The sequence below is a fragment of the Mus pahari genome, unplaced genomic scaffold (genome assembly GCF_900095145.1).
Source record: "Mus pahari unplaced genomic scaffold, PAHARI_EIJ_v1.1 scaffold_10944_1, whole genome shotgun sequence".
NCBI classification, from domain to species: Eukaryota; Metazoa; Chordata; class Mammalia; order Rodentia; family Muridae; genus Mus; species Mus pahari.
This window is the reverse complement of record NW_018392486.1, coordinates 1,959-19,639: the sequence shown is the minus strand read 5'-3', so window position 1 is coordinate 19,639 and position 17,681 is coordinate 1,959. Positions and strand designations below refer to the sequence as shown.

The 17,681-nt window shown below is 36.9% G+C and overlaps 1 protein-coding gene across 4 annotated transcripts in view; it reads left to right on the top strand.

Annotated features, from left to right (window-relative positions):
* LOC110315057 (T-cell surface glycoprotein YE1/48-like) overlaps positions 1 to 17,070 on the top strand; it is a 21,898-nt gene extending 4,828 nt beyond the window's left edge. For 2 of the 4 annotated variants that reach the window (XM_021189215.1, XM_021189219.1), the window contains 3 exons: positions 1,591 to 1,733; positions 4,060 to 4,163; positions 16,636 to 17,068. In XM_021189215.1, the coding sequence (XP_021044874.1) occupies positions 1,591 to 1,733; positions 4,060 to 4,163; positions 16,636 to 16,771 (383 nt within the window). In that variant the 3' untranslated portion in view covers positions 16,772 to 17,068. Of the gene's footprint in view, positions 1 to 1,590; positions 1,734 to 4,059; positions 4,164 to 16,635 lie in introns of all 4 variants that reach the window. The other 2 variants (XM_021189216.1, XM_021189217.1) reach the window with 2 other exon arrangements.
* Positions 17,071 to 17,681: the final 611 nt, after the last annotated feature.

Sequence of the window (17,681 nt, the reverse complement as noted above, 5' to 3'; positions counted from 1 at the left end):
AGAGAGAGAGAGAGAGAGAGAGAGAGAGAGAGAGAGAGAGAGAGAGAGAGAGAGAGAGAGAGAGAGAGAGAGGAGTCTGTGTTTTCCATCTGACATGTCTTGAGAGAGTTGGACTGTTGGTAAATAAGGGACTCTCCCTGAAGAAGACAAGTAAGGTTCACCATGGTTTGTACATGTTGCAACTCTGTCAATGACAAAGTAATTGAGGGTGGAAAGATGAAAAGATTAATTGTCATATGAACCCTTCTTAACTTTCAGTGTGAATGGTCATTTTAACTGATACAGTTTATCAATCATCATTAGTTATTTTTAGAAGATTCGGAGAAAACAAAGAGCTCTTGTATATAATCTCACCACTCTGTGATAGTAGGATATGCTTATTCTTATTATGTCAGGATTAATATACTTAAAACTGCTGCATTATAAAATTTTTTACAGGAAAAAACTCCAAAACAACTTTTGAAGTTTTCTAGACCCATGAAAAATTTTTTGTCACATTAATTAAAAGCAACTTAATTATCTGTAAAGAGTAGCATAATGAAATCATTCCTATAATTATGAGGTTAAGGGAGGAGGATTTTTAACAATCAGGAATGTAAGGACATCCCAGCAAATTCCAAGCCGGCCTGAGGAAAAAAAAATGAAGTTTGGAAATTCCCAGCCCATCTCTAAACAAAATATTCATACTGAGGTGATCTTGCAACCAAAACTTCATGAATTTCAATGTATTCAACTTTTAACATTTGGACAGGTGGGCACAACACTGAAGATGTCAACATAATCAGGATAACAGTCTACCAACACTAAACCTCTCACATATGTCTCTTATTTCTCTTAAGATCATTTATCACAGACCTTGGCATAATGATAATTGCACAGAAGTGTTTGTACCAATATGGGCACAATGCATTACTACAGATCTAGAATTCTGTTATCAGTTCAACTATCTCTTAGAAGCAAGTGCTCATTGCTTGCTTCTAGACACTGGTATCTCACAAAGCTCTGCTTCACAGAACTGGGTTGTTTTAGAAACCTGATCTTCATGGAATCATATTGTGTGGTCCTATATCCAGTGTGTTTCACTTTGCAAACTATCCTCAAGTTCAGTGATATTTGTTACATAGGTCAGTGTCTTGCTTTTGTGTTTGTTGTGAGACATGATGTCATTATATAGCACAGGATAACTTGGAACTCACTGTATACCCAAGGCTGATATGAAAATGACCACTTAGACTAGGCAGCATTCCTCCTGCCTCTCTCTTGGAGTGATACGATTATAGGCATAATTCATCATGCCAGGCTGATTCATTTCCCTTTAAAGGATAAACAGTTTTCTTTTGTGTGTATATCCTATATTTTCTCTACTGATTCATCCATGATTGACACAGGAATTATTTCTATATCTCTATGTGATTAACAATGTTTCATAGAACATGGGGGTGCAAGGGTCCCTGGGCATCAAAAAAAGTCTCAATTTTTGAGCCATGTGAGTTTTTACTTAAAAAAAAAACACAGGCTTAATAAACATATTGTTCTGTTAACAGAATACTAGAGAACAGTAAGTTTAACAATTTACCTTCTCTGTTGCAGGCAGAGGTGTTGAAATATACTGGTTCTGCTATGGTATAAAATGTTATTATTTCATCATGGACAGAAAACCATGGAGTGGATGTAAACAGGCCTGCCAAAATTCCAGCTTATCTCTTCTGAAGATAGATGATGAGTACGAACTGGTACTGCAGACTCTTACTTGGCCTTTTATTCTCTTAGACTCCATCTCTAACCCTGAATAATGAGATACTGAATCCCAAGTATTTTTTAACATTTGTATATGGTTTTCCTGTAATGTAAACAAAACTGTAAAGTGGAGACTGGTTTGTATGGAAACACTTCTATCTTTTAGTCTCTTCCCTTGCTCAGGAGTCTAGAAGAGAGTCCCTCAAAAAGCATGTCTTTCCCAGATAAAGTTTAATCCTTTGTTAGAGCATATCTTATTACTGACAGTCATTTATCTCTTTAGAGCACCAAGAAAACCCCCTCTGTCTAGGGTTTGATCTTTGGAACATAGTAGTTAGGCTGCCTGAGATGAGTAATCAGATGACAACAGGGAAAGTATCTGAGCCCTGGCCCAGTTTGAAAAATGGGATAATATGAGAAATGTTGGATTAAATGGTTTGACCAGTGAGTCCCAGGGTTATTTTCACTGAAATTATCAATAATCATTACTATATAGTATCCGTATGTTCTGTAAAAGAGATATCCATCTTTAGAAATGACAATTTAAAAGAAAACAAAGTTTCCAAGATTCTGACATTTCTTGTTTAATTTGGGTGTATGCCCATGATAAGCTGGGTCTTGGGGTAGAAGTATTGCTAGTTTTATCAGAAACCAACAAATGTACTTCCAAAGTAGTTGTGCAATTTTTCTCTCCCATCAAAAATGGAGGAGTATTCCCCTTACTCCACATCCTTGCCAGAATGAGCTATAACTTGTTTTTGATCTTAGTCATTCTGGTTGTTATAAGATAGGATCTCAGAGTTATTCTGATTTGCATTTCCCAGATGGCTAAAGACTTGAGCATTTATTTATGTTCTTCTTATGTATTTGAGACTCCTCTGTTGAGAACTCTCTGTTTAGCTGAGGCATAGAAGATACAATAGAAATTGATTCATCAGTTAAAGAAAATGCTAAATATAAAAAATTCATGACACAAAACACCCAGGAAATTTGGGATACTTTGAAAATGCCTAACCTAAAATTAATAGGAATAGAAGAAGTCAAAGAGCCTAATTCTAAGCTCACATATATTTTCAACAAAATCATAGAAGAAAACATTCCCAACCTAAAGAATGAGGTGCCAATAACCATAGAAGAAGCTTTTAGAACACCAATTAGACTGGGCCAGAAATCATATAATAATCAACATACAAAATCTACCGAGGAAAGAAAGAATATTAAAAGCAACAAGGGAAAAATGTCAGGTAACATACAAATGCAGAACTACCAGAATTGTACTCAACTTCTCAATTTTGACTCAAAAAGTGGAAGTGGTCTAGGGAGAGATCTTCCAACTTCTGACAAACCATAATTGACAATGTAGACTATAGTACTCAGTAAAACTCTCAATCACCACAGATGTAGAAAAAGAAGATATATTAAGACAAATCCAAATTCAAGCATTATCTATCCACAAATCCAGCTCTATAGAAAATACAAGAAGGAAAAATCCAACCTAAGAGGATAACTCCATCCAGGAAAACACAGGAGAGAAGTAAATCCATAGCAGCAAAGAGGAGGAAATCACAGAGAAACACACACACACACACACACACACACACACACACACACGCACACGCACGAGAGAGAGAGAGAGAGAGAGAGAGAGAGAGAGAGAGAGAGAGAGAACTAACATGATTAAATTTAAACACACTCATATTTTAAAATATAATTACTCAATTAGGCATCATACCACTCAGGTGTCACATGTAAAATTCACTAAACACTGGCAAATATCTCCCCATCTACTCAGTTCTGTCACTTCTGCATCCTCTCTGGAGCATGGATCTTAATGCAGTGTTTTGCAGAACAATTTTCATCTTTATAAATTTTCTTTGAAGACAGGGCATTACTTCCCAAATAAATACTTCCTAAATGCTTATCAAGTATTCAAGAATTCACATTTGAATAATTTCATAGAGCATCAGAAGTTCTTTAATGATCTATAAATTTTTATGGGCCTTGGGCGGGAAGATTGTGAATTCAAGGATAAGCTTGGTTACATAGTGAGTCTAGGTCTAAGAAACATAGCCACAAATCATGTCATGAACCCAGTATCTCAGGACACCTGGAGGTTTTATTTTAAATAACTTATTGAACTGGTATAGTTTAATATTTAAATGTGCTACTGGTAGGAATCTACTTTAGAAAATGAACATAGTGGGACTGAGCAGTGTGAAGATAGGCCAGCAAGAATAACACAGGATTGCTGGGAACATTTCCTTCTTGTTTTTCTCTATTCAGACAGAAATTTTATGGTAAGATCTGTTGTTTCCTTTACAGAAGTTCCTTAAGCTCCTGGTTCCTTCAGACAGTTACTGGATTGGATTGTCATATGATAATAAGAAAAAAGATTGGGCATGGATTGACAATGGCCCATCTAAACTGTGAGTTTCTGAGTCCTTCAGACTCTAACATGGGTGTGGGAATTGGGAGGATTGTGTGCAAAGGGTTTTCTCTCATTTCACATGGATTTCCTCATTTTCTATGGAGCTCAGGGGTAAGGATAAGTTGCATAAGTCAGAGTCTGAATAAGTGCTACAAACGGAAGGTGTATAGTCTAGGAGATAACCAAAAGAGGCTTAATACTGCATACATCTCAAGTCTTTGTCTTCTAAATTGCAAAGGTCCCTAGAAAGTAAACAACTTGAGATGATGTGAAGTGATTGAATGATCATGACACATACTACATTGAGTCTCTCAGACATTCATGTGAGATTTTTAGTGTTGTTCACTTACATAATTATTGATTACTTAAAAATATAAGAAATGTTTGTGTGTACATACATATGTGTGCCTCCCTTCCATTTCCAGGTGTTTTGTAGACTCCAAGTTTTATGTTTATTTATAATCTGGTAGAAAACTCTTCACAGATTATCTTTATTAATAATATTTGTTTTTCTTCAGTACTGCACATATATAAAATAAAATATGATCATGTCATTCCCACTCTGCCCTAAAGGCTACCTCTGCATGAGCTCTAACATGTGCCCTGCTAACTGATGTCATTGTAATTATGGTACATGGTTATAGGTCATCCACTGAAGCAAAGAAACCCGCCATTGGAAATATTATCAAATAAGAATGAATCTCTTCTTTCCAGCATCTGTCACCTAAGAAAAGTGATTAGTCAAGATGCAAAAGGTCGTGCCCATCTTTATGGAAATCATCTTGTCCAGAGACTGTATTTAACAGAGTCTTTTCCCTTCTCTGATGCCTACATTCTTTCTATGTCCTCTTTGATATTGTTCCCTGAACTTTGCTGATAGTATGGAGGGAAAGAAGTTGATGTAGATGTCTCCTTTAAGGCTGAGCACAAAATTCTTCTCCTAAGCATTTTGACCAATTTCCACCTCTCTCCACTAACTGCTACCCACTGTCAAAGAAGCTGCTTTGATGGAGTTTGAGAAAAACCCTGATTTAGGCCCAAACTATAAAAGTTAAGAATGCAATTTAACTTCATGATCTTCAGCACCATTTTCTCCACTTAGGAAGTACCACATTTTATAGGACGAAAAAATCCTAACAGTTTTCTTGAAACACAGTCTATTACGTAAAAGTTGATTTTGACTCAGACATGTCGAAAAATTTATCTGAAGAAGTATGTTTCATCTGCTGAAGTACAAATATTTGTGTGAGACCTCCAAGGCCTCTAAGTTCTCTGACTCATTCTAATTTTTAGAACCCTAAAATGAATAGCAATTTATGATATTGTGTATTAGAAGTGATTGTACAGATCCCACAGCCTTATGTCATGGATGGCCCATGAAATCATGTAAAGGGTGTGAAGCCTGAGAAATCCAGGCAAGGTGTGAAGTGGGAGCATTTGCCAGGCATTTGGGCAGGCTCTTCCTAATGCCCAGTGTTTCTACCAGCCTTTCATAGTGCCGGGACATCGCTTCCACAGGCTAAACTGTGCTACACCCTCTCTCTGTTCCTCTAGTGCAAGTCTGACCCACACTTTTGCATGATGTTTACCAAGATGGGGATAAAAACCCAAGGACCTTATAATGACTCTTGTCAGCACATGAAATGACAGGGCACAGAGGAGAGCTGGCCCATCAATATTTCTTTAAAGCCTGACCCACCTAGCCACTAGATAAATGAAAGTTTGTTCTACCATGCCTTAAAAATATGGTTTGACCCCCAAAGACCCACTCTTTCTTTAGCTATTATTTTCTTTGCTTTGTTTTTTACTTTTCACACAGAGCCAGGTTTTTGTTTTGCTTCATTTCTTTTATGGTGTAACTTGAGGGTTCTTCTAAGCTGTGGCAGTGATGGTACCCAATGCCTTTCTGCTCCTCAGCTTCCACAAGACAAGCCAGCATCTACTGGGAAGACTTCTAGGCATTTCTGTACACCGTGAGAGGAGCTTTGAAGCTCCCACCCTTTGCTTTGTGACTTTGGCCACCCGTGGCCACACGAACCAGGTACTCCTGAAAGGCAGGCTGGGGCAGAAAGAGACTAGATGGCAAGAAAAGAACGAGGCCAAGACACATGTCTGTTCAAAGCCCCAAAGTTTACTAAGAGTCTGTGCTTATATAGAGGGGAGGTCCATCCCCTGCCAATCCATTCTTGGTGCCTATCACCAGCCTAAAGGCGATCTGCAGGATGCTGTCTCCAGAATATCTCAAGGGTCTCAGCAGGTAGCGATGTTTTGTAGAATAGTATTGGCAGGTGACAGAACAATAGAGCCATCTAAGTTGGAAGGTTCCACCCCAAGTGGTCTCATGCTCAGTGGCAGCAAAGTCTGAATCGGCCTGCTTCAAGGCTCAGGAGGCAACAATTACCCCATAAATATATAATAAAAATTAGCTGGACTGAGGCACAAATTTTATTTATGCTCCATAGTCCTGCCTGGGAATTATGGTGGCTGGTGGCCATGCCTTGCTTGGGAACTCAGATTTTTTTCCATGAACTATTTTTATGTGTCAAGGAGAATATATGCAGCTTGCTTGTGTTTATTTTGCACAAACTTGGGTCTGTAGTGTATTATTAATAAACCACGGCCTCCTGGCATATACCTCTGTCTTAGATTGATATAGTTCAGAAATCTGGTTACCTGTCATTGACTAACCGGCTCTCATAGCACACCTTATTCCCAAATCATACCAGAGCCTCAATATATACTCAATATGTTTCTTCATATTGATGAATTTCTGCCACCTGCACTTGCTGGAGGCTAGGCTGCAGGCTTGCTGCAGACAGGCTATAGGATGTTGACTGACTTGCTTGAAATACAAAGTGAGGTAGTTGAAAAGCAACAGGATAAAAGCTTCTTTGGGGAAGTCCAGATACTCTATTCAGTTGCAAATTAGCAACTGTCAAGCTCAGACACTGGTCTCCAGGTCTGGGGGAAGTGGCTTTGAGAATCAACAGGAAGTCTGTAAATTCTCTGGAAGTGAAGGCTGTGCTCCAACTTCTGACTAAAAACAGAAAAAAAAAGATTTTTAGCCATCATCAAGGTTGGAATCATACTTACTAGAAGATTCAGAGTCTGTATCCACTTGACAAACCATTCTTTCAGGTAGCCATCTCGCTTCATCTTCTTTTTGTGAAAAAACACAGACAAAACCTCTTCCCCAAATTAAATCAGGGTCTGAACCATTCCATGTATTAGTTAATGGGTCCCACCATTTAATCATGGCATAAGAACTGGAAGTAACTGAATACCAGTGGTGATCCACTGCAGACTGATCCTGGACATCAGTTTGCAAAAAATTTAAAACAAATAAGACAAAAGCAAGATGTGCTTTTGGTGACCTTGGGGAGGTATTATTGCCCCTGTTTTGTTTTCAAAAGCCAATTTTTCAGAGTGCAATGTGCACATTCAATAATTCCTTGTCCCATGGGGGTAGAAGGAATTCCAGTTTTATGTTTGATACCAATTTCCTTACAAAATGAAATAAAATTGTTGCCAATATAGGCTGGCCCATTGTCTGTCTTAATGAATTTAGGAAAGCCCATAGCATTGAAGGCTTATAAACAATGATCAATTACATTTCTAGAGTCCTCTCCCATATATAGAAAAGCAAAAAGAAATCCTGAACAAGTGTCAATATAAACATGTATATATTTTAATTTTCCAATCCTGCATAATGAGTTACATCTGCCAAATATGATTGGCCATAAAACCTCGTGGATTAACTCCTAAACATGGAACTGGAGATAATATAATACATTTAGGACATTGTTTTACAATCATTCTTGCCTGTTCCTTAGTGATCTTGTGTTGGAGCCTTAAGGTATGGCTAGAGAGATGAAATTTATCATGATCTTGTCTAGCCAATGCAACAGGATCTGAAATTAAGGCCTCTCCTATTAGAGCTCTGTCAATGCAATCGTTACCTACAGTTAAAGGTCCAGGAAGACCAGAATGAGCTCATATATGACCAATATAAAATGAATGTTTTCAAGCAAGAATGATGTTTTGCAATTGTGAAAACAGAGATCCTGCTGGCATATTAAAGTTAAACATACCACAAGTCTCCAATAAGGAAATTGATTGTGCAACATATAAACTATCAGTAAAAATATTAAAAGCATCATTTACAGACTGAGAACATTCAATACTGCTGTCAGCTCTGTTAACTGAAAGCCCAGGAGTCTCAATGACTACCTGTTCATTATTCATAAGATACCCAGCTTGCCCATTAGAGGAGCTGTCAGTAAAAATTAAAAGAACATTATACAAAGGCTTTAAAATGGTTATATAAGGAAATATTGCCTCATGTACATTTAGAAATTGTATCAACCTATCTTGAGGATAATGATTATCTATAGTTCCTATAAATCCTATTTGAGTAAGCAACCAATCTGTACTGTGCTGCTTCAGCCAAGTATCTTGATAGACACTATAAGACTGAACAATGATATCTGGTTCTTTGCCAAAATAAGTTAGTGGCTGCTTCCTTCCAAGTATAATCATCTGGGCTACTGCTTCATAATATGGGAGGATATTATGTTTAGGAGATATCCTCAAATGTATCCACATTAGAGGAGCCCTTTGCCACAACAATCCTGTAGGTGCATGAATTGTATTAAAAATCAACATATGTAAAGGAAAAGAGTAATCTATATAAGTAACAAATTGTTCTTCCATAGCTTTTTCCATTTGTTGTAAGTCCAGCAATCTTTCTGAGGTTAAAGTTCTAGGGGAGGTAGGATCAGAACTCCCTTTAAGAATATCAAATAAAGGTTTCAATTCCCCTGTAGTAAGCTTTAAATAGGGATGAAGCCAATTAATATCACCTAACAATTTTTGAAATTCATTTAAAGTTTTTAAGCTGTCCCTGCGAATAACTATCTTCTGGGGGAAAACAGCTTGATGTAAGTCTAAAACCCAAATAATTATAATGAATCCCTGAGTCTATAGCTTCTCAGGAGGTATTTGTAGCCCTTTATCAGCTAAGGCCTGTTGTAAATCTTTATAACATAAGAGCAAGTGCTGAGGGTCTTTTCCCACTATTAAGACATCATCTGTGTAATGAATAATGTAAATCATAAGCCATTGTTGTCTCACAGGCTGAATGGCTTGTGTCACAAACTTTTGACATAAGGTGGGACTATTAGCCATGCCCTATGGAAGAACTGTCCATTGATATCTCTTCATAGATTCCTTAAAATTAATAGAAGGAACACTGAAAGCAAATATTTCAAAATCCTCAGGGTGCAAAGGAATAATAAAGAAACAATGTTGCAAGTCTACCACAATTTTATAATATCCTTTAGGAATGGCTACTGGAGATGGAAGCCCAGGTGGTAAAGCTCCCATAGATACCATGGTTTCATAAACCTTTCTTAGATCTTGTAACAATCTCCATTTACCAGATTTTTTTCTTGATAACAAATATTGGAGTATTCCAAGGAGACTGGGATTCTACTAAATGTCCTGCCTCTAATTGCTTCTGCACTAGCAAAGATGTGACTTCTATTTTCTCTTTAGGTAAAGACCACTGATTAACCCACACCAGAATATCATTAAGCCATTGAATTTTATCAGCATGGGATGCAGGCAAGATAGTGGCCATTACTGAAAATATCACAAGCCTCCTGTGTTAGAGTGAGGTTTAAGACCTTCAAAAGTCTTAATACCTTATCCTTCCTTTCCTAGCCCCTGACCAGGCAAAAATCCTTGTCCTAGCATCTGCTTAGTCACTGCCTCATTAGGACTGCACATTGTAATGCCCATCTGTGACAAGATAACTCTTCCCCATAGAGTAACAGGCAAATTTGACATAACATAAGGCTGAATTTGTCCTGGATTGCCTCTTCATCTCTCCAGGTTAGCAATTTAGAGCTTTGTTTTGGGTTATTGGCATAACCAATTCCTTGAAGGTGAGTAAGCATATCAGACAAAGGCCAAATTGAAGGCCAATCTTGTCCTCTAATTATTGTTACATCAGCTCCAGTATCTATTAATCCTTCAAAGCTCTTGCCTTCAATTATCAATTTAAGGTTAGGTCTCTGATTAGTAATAGATTGAACCCAGTACACATCCGAGGAACCAAAGCCACTCTGTCCTCTCTCATTCTTAACAAATCTGGACAGTAGTGGACACAAGGGAACTAAGATAAATTGAGCAATTCTCTGATTGGTAGATACAAAATACCATGAGGGGAAGCAGCCATGATTTTAATTTCTCCCTCATAATCATTATCTATAATGCCTGGATAAATCTGCAGACCTTTTACAATAGAACTGCTTTGTCCTAAAAAGAAACCCCCAAGTTTCTGCAGGTAGAGGTCCAAAAACTCCTATAGGCAGAGTTTGAACTCCCATTTCTGGGGTTAATACTGTGTGGGTGGTGGAACAGAGGTCCAATCCTGCACTTCCTGTGGTTGCCCTGACAAGTTCAAAAATGGATTTCTTTGCTGGGCAGCAGCTTCATGGCCCCATAAGCTGCCTGCTGTGGCTATCTCAGGGCTTGAGACTGGCCCCTCCTCTCGTTTCCCAGCAAAGATGGCCCTGAATGTCTGTCTTGGATTTACATTCCCTAGCCCAATGGTTGCCCTTCCTGCATCGAGGACAAACTCCTGGAGCACAGTCTGCTTGCCCACTCTCAGCACCCCTATTTTTAGGACAGTCATTTTTAAAATAATGAAAACTTTCACACTTAAAACATGCATTATTCCCTCATTTCTGTGTAAGCATTGCTTGCACGGTGGTTCCTTGCAAAGCAGCGGCCATGGCCAAACCCTGATTAGATGATGGACCGATCTCTGCACAGACACTGATATATCCCGCTAAATCTGTCTGCCCTTTGTGCAGCAGAATAGAGGTGGAACATGCTGCGTTAGCATTCTTATAAGTCAATTGTGTAATGAAAGGAATTTCCGTTTGAGAATCTTCAAGAATTCTGCTAGCAGCTTTCAATAGCCTATCCACAAAATCCTGGTAAAGCTCATCAGTATTCTGCCGAATGCTGGCTAAACTTCCACCAAGATCCCCTTTAGTTGGTAAATGATACCAAGGCGGCAGGCAGGCATAGCAACCTGCGTGTACACTCCAACGGGAAACCCAATCTAATTAGTATTGCCTTCATATAGACCTCTTAAAAGCATGTTAATATCTCATTCTGGATTACCTGTCTGAGCATCAAAGCAGCAGTTTTCTTACTGGCTTCTCACCATTCAGAACTCCAAAGTAAAAAAATCTCCTCCTGACAGAGTAGTCTTACATGGAGTCTTCCAATCTTGGGGGGTTAAATGTGACTCCATGACAGTATCCAATAATGCTTGTGTAAAAGGAGCTGTAGGACCATATTGTGCCACAGCTGTTTTTAGCTCCTTTATCACCTTGAACTCCAAAGTCTGGTATTGTCTGACTCTATTATTTTGCTGGTTAAGTTTCTCACCTACAGGAGAGGCAAGCATGTCAGATGTATCCTGCCCTATCCTGCAAGCCTGACTCACAGCTCTTTCTAGTGGCAATTGGTACACTTCAGAATAGATGTTCTTTCCAGTATTTGACACCTTTTTTAGCTCCTGAAACTCATTAGTCATTTTCTGCAACTTAATTTCAAACTCTAATTTACTTAGTTGCATGTCCATTTGAATAGCATCTCCTATAGTGGAGGCTATAGGTGGAGCAAGGAGGCCAATACTCATCAAAATATTTGGCGGTTCCTTTTTCTGAATGATCTTCTTTGTCTAATGTTAGCTCATCATCAGAATCCCTATATATTTCTAAATTAGTGTTGAGAGGGCCCTTTTCTGAGAAAGTCCTCTCAAGCAGGTGTTCTTCCTGAGAATCTTCAAGCTCAAGGGTCTCAGCAGGTAGTGATATTTTGGAGAAGAGCAGTGGCAGGTGACAGAACAATAGGACCATCTAAGTCAGACAGTACATCTTCGCTCACTGAGGAAAGACCAGGCAGTCTTCTGTTGTATATGTGTAGGGGACCTCATAACCGCTAGTGTATGTTGAATGGTTGGTGTCTCAGTGATTGAGTGATCTCAGGGATCAAGGTTAGTTAGGTGGTTGGCCTCCTCCTCAGTTTCCTCCAGCTTTTCCCTAATTCTACCAGAGAGGTCCTTGGCTTTTGTCCATTGGTTTTGTGTAAGTATCTGCATCCTACCCTTTCAGCTGCTTATTAAAATTTTATTTTTTAATTACATTTTTCATAGAATATATTTTGATCAGATTCTGTCTCCTCTAAATATTCCTTGCACATTCCTACCTTCCTATCCACTCAACTTCATGTTACTTCTCTCTCTCCCAAAACAAAAACAACAACAAAAGCAAAAAGGTAAAATAAAATCAATCAGTCAAGGAAACAAAACCCAATAAGGAAAAATTGCCCGCCAACAAACAAACAAACACACAGACAAACCACATTAAAAAAACTCAAACAAAACAAAACAAAACATAAAACTCAAAATCATTAAGAACACGTGGAATGTGCTTTGTATTGGTCATCTATACGCTTATTAAGTCTTGGGTTTCCATAAGACATTCTATACATTCTTAGTTTTGTTTAACCCATCCTTTATTTTCTCCTATCCTCTATTTTCCAGTACTTCTCCACATTTTTCCTTGATCCTCAGAATAGCCCTTTTGCATTAATACCTTGATTTTAGCTTTTTTGCTGATGATCAATTTCCTTTTACAAATACAAATTTTAAGAAATCACCTCAAAATTCTTTTCCTTTCATGACTTTCCTAGGTATTTATATGTTAATTTAATTTTATATAATTTAAAAATAAATGTAATTATTATTATTTTGTTGTTATTTTGAGTTAAAGATTCATCTTACCCTGTCTGTCCTTGAATTCTTTATCCACATGTCTTTATCTCTCTGGTGTTGGGTCTATAGACAGGGGTGTCTGGTTGTCTATTTCACTTAAAAGATGTCCATCATGCTTATTTTACATGTGCAAGTTTTTAATTCTGTTGTCTGTTTCTTTCTTTTTTTTTCTTTTTTTGAGATTTATGTACTGTTTCTGTTTGTTTTTGTTCATAATGTCATTTAATTTGTGGCATTCACTGAGCTTCTTCTTCAGCAGCTACAGAAACTATCTGAGGCTTGGTACCCACAGTGATAACTCTCTCAGAGATAGTTTTCTTCAGTGCCTTGAAACATAGCAAGTCTGGTTCTGGGTCAATTATATTATAAATGTGGCCCTGTCACTCTGGAAAGGTTCCAGAAAATACCTTCCTCTTGGAAGGACACTCATAAGCAGGCTGTCACAGGAGTGGCCAGAAGACAAACAGCGGGTATAAGATGTATTAATAATTTTTAATCACTGAGATTATCTGTATTGTTATTAATTTTTCTATATAAATTATCATTTCACACAGACTAGCCCTAGTCTTCAGACTCTTTCTCACAAGCACTTACATTTCTGTGGCCTCTGTGTCTGGCCACAAAGATAATAAATTTGTTTACATTCAATAGAAACATACACAGTCAGAGAAGAGCAAGTAGTAACATTTAAAGTGAGGTTCCAGTTCTCAATCCACTGTGCAAATAGGTCGATGAGGTGGAAAGGAAAGAAATGCTCTTCTAAAGTCTGTCTTAACATGGCAAAAGCCATTTTTCCCCTGGTACAAAGAGCAGCTTCATCTGTAAAATGTATGCCATTGCTCAAGTCCTGAAGAATTACTCTCTGTTTTTCAAATGGCACAGAAGCAAATATATAATCCTGATAAATAATACACAGTTTGTCCTCACTAGGATCAACCACTTCAAAATTCACTGCTTTAACAGCACATTTAATTACTAATATATGATTTTAGGTTTCTATTTGTTAGTTGGTTGGTTAGTGTTTGTTACCTTTTGTACATAGGATAATTTATACCTTTAAAGTCCATTTATTTGCTGTAAAATATATGTTTAGAATTAATGAATAGTTGCTTGACCAGTTATAACTTCTTATACAAATTTTGTAATCTGCACACATCCTATCTTCCTTATATCCATTTGATGAAAGTTGCAATGTCAGAGATATATAAATATTCAATGCAGCCAGATGCTTATGTTAGCTCAAGACTTACAATCATACAGGTATATGAATTTGTGGGCAGCCTCGGGTTCATACTATGTTTGATGTCACTGTGTGCTAGAGAATTAGATTCTGTGTCTTATGAAGTCTATTAATAATGATGGTAATAATGCTAAAGCTGTCTAGAACAGAAATACTTTCTAGGGTGAAGCAATAGCTTGTGTAGCATCCTACTAAACCTCAATTATTCAATATGTATCTAGTAATATGTTTCAATCCATAACCCACATTATTCACAGTGGTTAGTGTTCTGGATCTTATCACTATCAATATATCTTTAAATTCAGTATCATACAGTTCATTCACATGTAATGTCCTTAAGTTGTGAAATAGTTTGGCTCATTTTTTGTCTGACAATTAAATTCAAAAATTCAAGTCTTGAAGTCGAGTCATCATATAAATGCATCCACTGGAAGTCATGAGGAGTATGAGTTTTAATAAATATATACATATATTCAGGCAACATTCTACAAACTAGTTTTATCAACTTGATAGAAGTCACCTGAGAGGAGGGAATCTCAATTAAGAAAGTGCTTCAATAAGAAAGTACCTCAATGATGGAAAATGATGTGGAAGTATAAGCAAAACAAATCCTTTTTTTCCCAAATTGCATTGATCATGGCAATAGAAACCATCAAACTAAAACAGAGCAAATTTGTCACCTTCCAAAGTTCTTTTCTGCAACTCACACCTGGCCCCAGGCAAGCAGACATGTGCTTTCTTGTACTGTAACTGAGTAAAGCCTAGTGCACAGTGTTATGTACTATGTACAGATTTGTGTTTGGCTCTATTTCTCTGCATCTTCTACTGTTATCAGTGTCATTATGATGTTTTAGCTAACTCAAGCTTTTTTCTTAGATCAGTGTTTTATTCTCCTTCTTACAAAGGATTTTTGCATTGTATCAATATTCCACAATATTCTTCCATCACATATAAACATGTGTTTCCAAATTTAGACAATTATGAATATTTGAAATTTATAAAAGTTGCCATGTAAATTCATGTCTGAATCATTTTCACACAATGATTCAGACATGAATTTAGTCTGAATCTTTTGTGAACTGCTATCTTCTACTTCTTTCTTACTTTTGCCCTTATTAAATATTCACACATGATTCCTTGACTGTACCTACTAGACTGTCTTATAACTGTTTCATGTGCATATCCATTCCCAATGTATTTTACCTGTTATGTCTATGCTCAAGACAACACTTTGTTTAATTTATATTCCTTGTTTCTTTTATATCCCTAATTATTTTAAGTATCAATATTCAATTTCTCCTCATCTTAAACCCAAAGTTCAAAGACAGTGACATATTTTGCTGAAGACTGGTCCCTTTGAAGTCTCATTCCCATGTAATAAGGGTGGCTTTCATTTTCTTCCCTTCTTTGGCAGAGTGTCATTAACTGAGACCAACCTAAAGCTCCCTGTGTATGGTAGGTTAGCACTGAGCCTTGAATCCTCCTACTTTCAATTCCAAAATCCTGGGACTAAAATTGTGTCCACTAGTCCTCGATAAATCTAAAATTTAAGATCTTCATTTGTAGTGTGTTCTTTAGTCAGATTTCTCTGGTAGGGAAAAAAAATGGCTGCAGTACTTCTCTGAAAATGTGAAGTTTGATCCAACCCCTGCTAATATATCAGCATAAGTAGAAATAAGATGTATATTGGTTTATACAAGAATATCTTATTTATTAAATAATTATCTTTTGACTTCTATTTTTTCTACATAGCCAAGGCTGTCAAGAACTTACACACTCATTCTTTTACAGCACATGTGCTAATTTGCTGTGTTCTAATTAATTTTTTTTATCTTGCAGCATTTAAACAAAATTTAAAGGGTTATTTTGTCCTATAATATATCATCCTGCAGATTGCCATGTTTCTGGGAAGGTTGTTTAGTTAGGATGTGGGGAAGGAGGAGGGGAATCAATCCAAAAGTATAGTTACAAGCTTTCATCTGTGATTGTATTTCAAATATTCCCTTTCTCCTTACACAACAAGCATATACGACGGTGTTCTCTGTGCTATACATATGTTTTTACTTTTATACTTGCATTTATATCAACAAGTGTGAGAGCAGGTTCAGCATAAAATTATTTCATGGAAATATTGAAAATCAGTTTTCCTCACTAACCAAAAATTTCAAGTGTGAAAAAATGGGAATATTTTTGTGACAGAGATCAGTTCATTTTAATGAACTTACACAAAGGAACATATTTCAGTGTTAAAATTGTGATTAACAGGTTAAATATTCTGTCTTCTTTATTTAACAGATTTTTTTTTAAAATCATGACTTATTTCAGTGAATGATCAAAATTAAAGAGTTGCCCCTTGTTGTTTTTGTTCTTCAGTGTCTTGAACACAATGAAATACAATGTAAGAGATGGAGGATGTATATTCTTATCTAAAACAAGACTAGACAATATTAACTGTGATAATTCATACTTCTGTATTTGTGGGAAGAGACTGGATAAATTCCCTGATTGACTCTCCAATGAGTGTTAAAGGTAAAAAAATGAAAAATTTAAACTCTCATTTGTTTCCTGTAACAATTCATGATTCCTTACAAACCAGTATTTTGTCCATTGGACTTAGCCTGCAGTGCAAAGAGAGAGACAATCTGGAAGATTTGGAGAATATTCTCAGAAACATGCCTGGACAGAGCAGAGGACAACTTCTTTCCTTGTGGAGACTGGACAGATCTTCTCTGGTGCACCAAAGCTTGGGTGAATCTGTTTTATTTGTTTGTATAAACGCCTATAGAAGTAAATAAAGAACCTTAATAAACAGCCTGAGTCTGTCTGTCTTTCTTTCTTTCTTTCTTTCTTTCTTTCTTTCTTTCTTTCTTTCTTTCTTTCTTTCTTTTCTTTCTTTCTTTCTCTCTCTCTCTCTTTCGTTCATTCTCTCTCTCTCTCTCTCTCTCTCTCTCTTTCTTTCTTTCTTTCCTTCTTTATTTTGGGGGAGAGTAAAGAGTTTATTTCATCTTATATCTTACAGTACATTATGAATGGTAGTCAGGACTGGAAAGTAAACACGACCTCAGAGGCAGACAATGAAGAAGAGATAATGAAGGAATAGAATTACTATTATGTGCAGAATGATTTCTCATTCCAGCTGTCCAGGAATGGCACTTGCAATAGTAAATCATCAGTCAAAAAATACTTAATGATCTTTTGCCCACTAGACAATTAGATAGAGGCATTTTCTCAACTGAAGTTTCCTTTTTCAGTTACCTATTTTTAATAAAAAAAAAGAACAAATGAAGGAAGAAAGAGAGAGAGAAAGAAAGAAGAAAGGATTAAAAGGACAGAAAGAAAAAAGAAAGAGAGAAAACAGGAAAGAAGGTAGGAAGGAAGGAAAGAATGAATGAAGGAAGGAAGGAAGGAAGGGAGGGAGG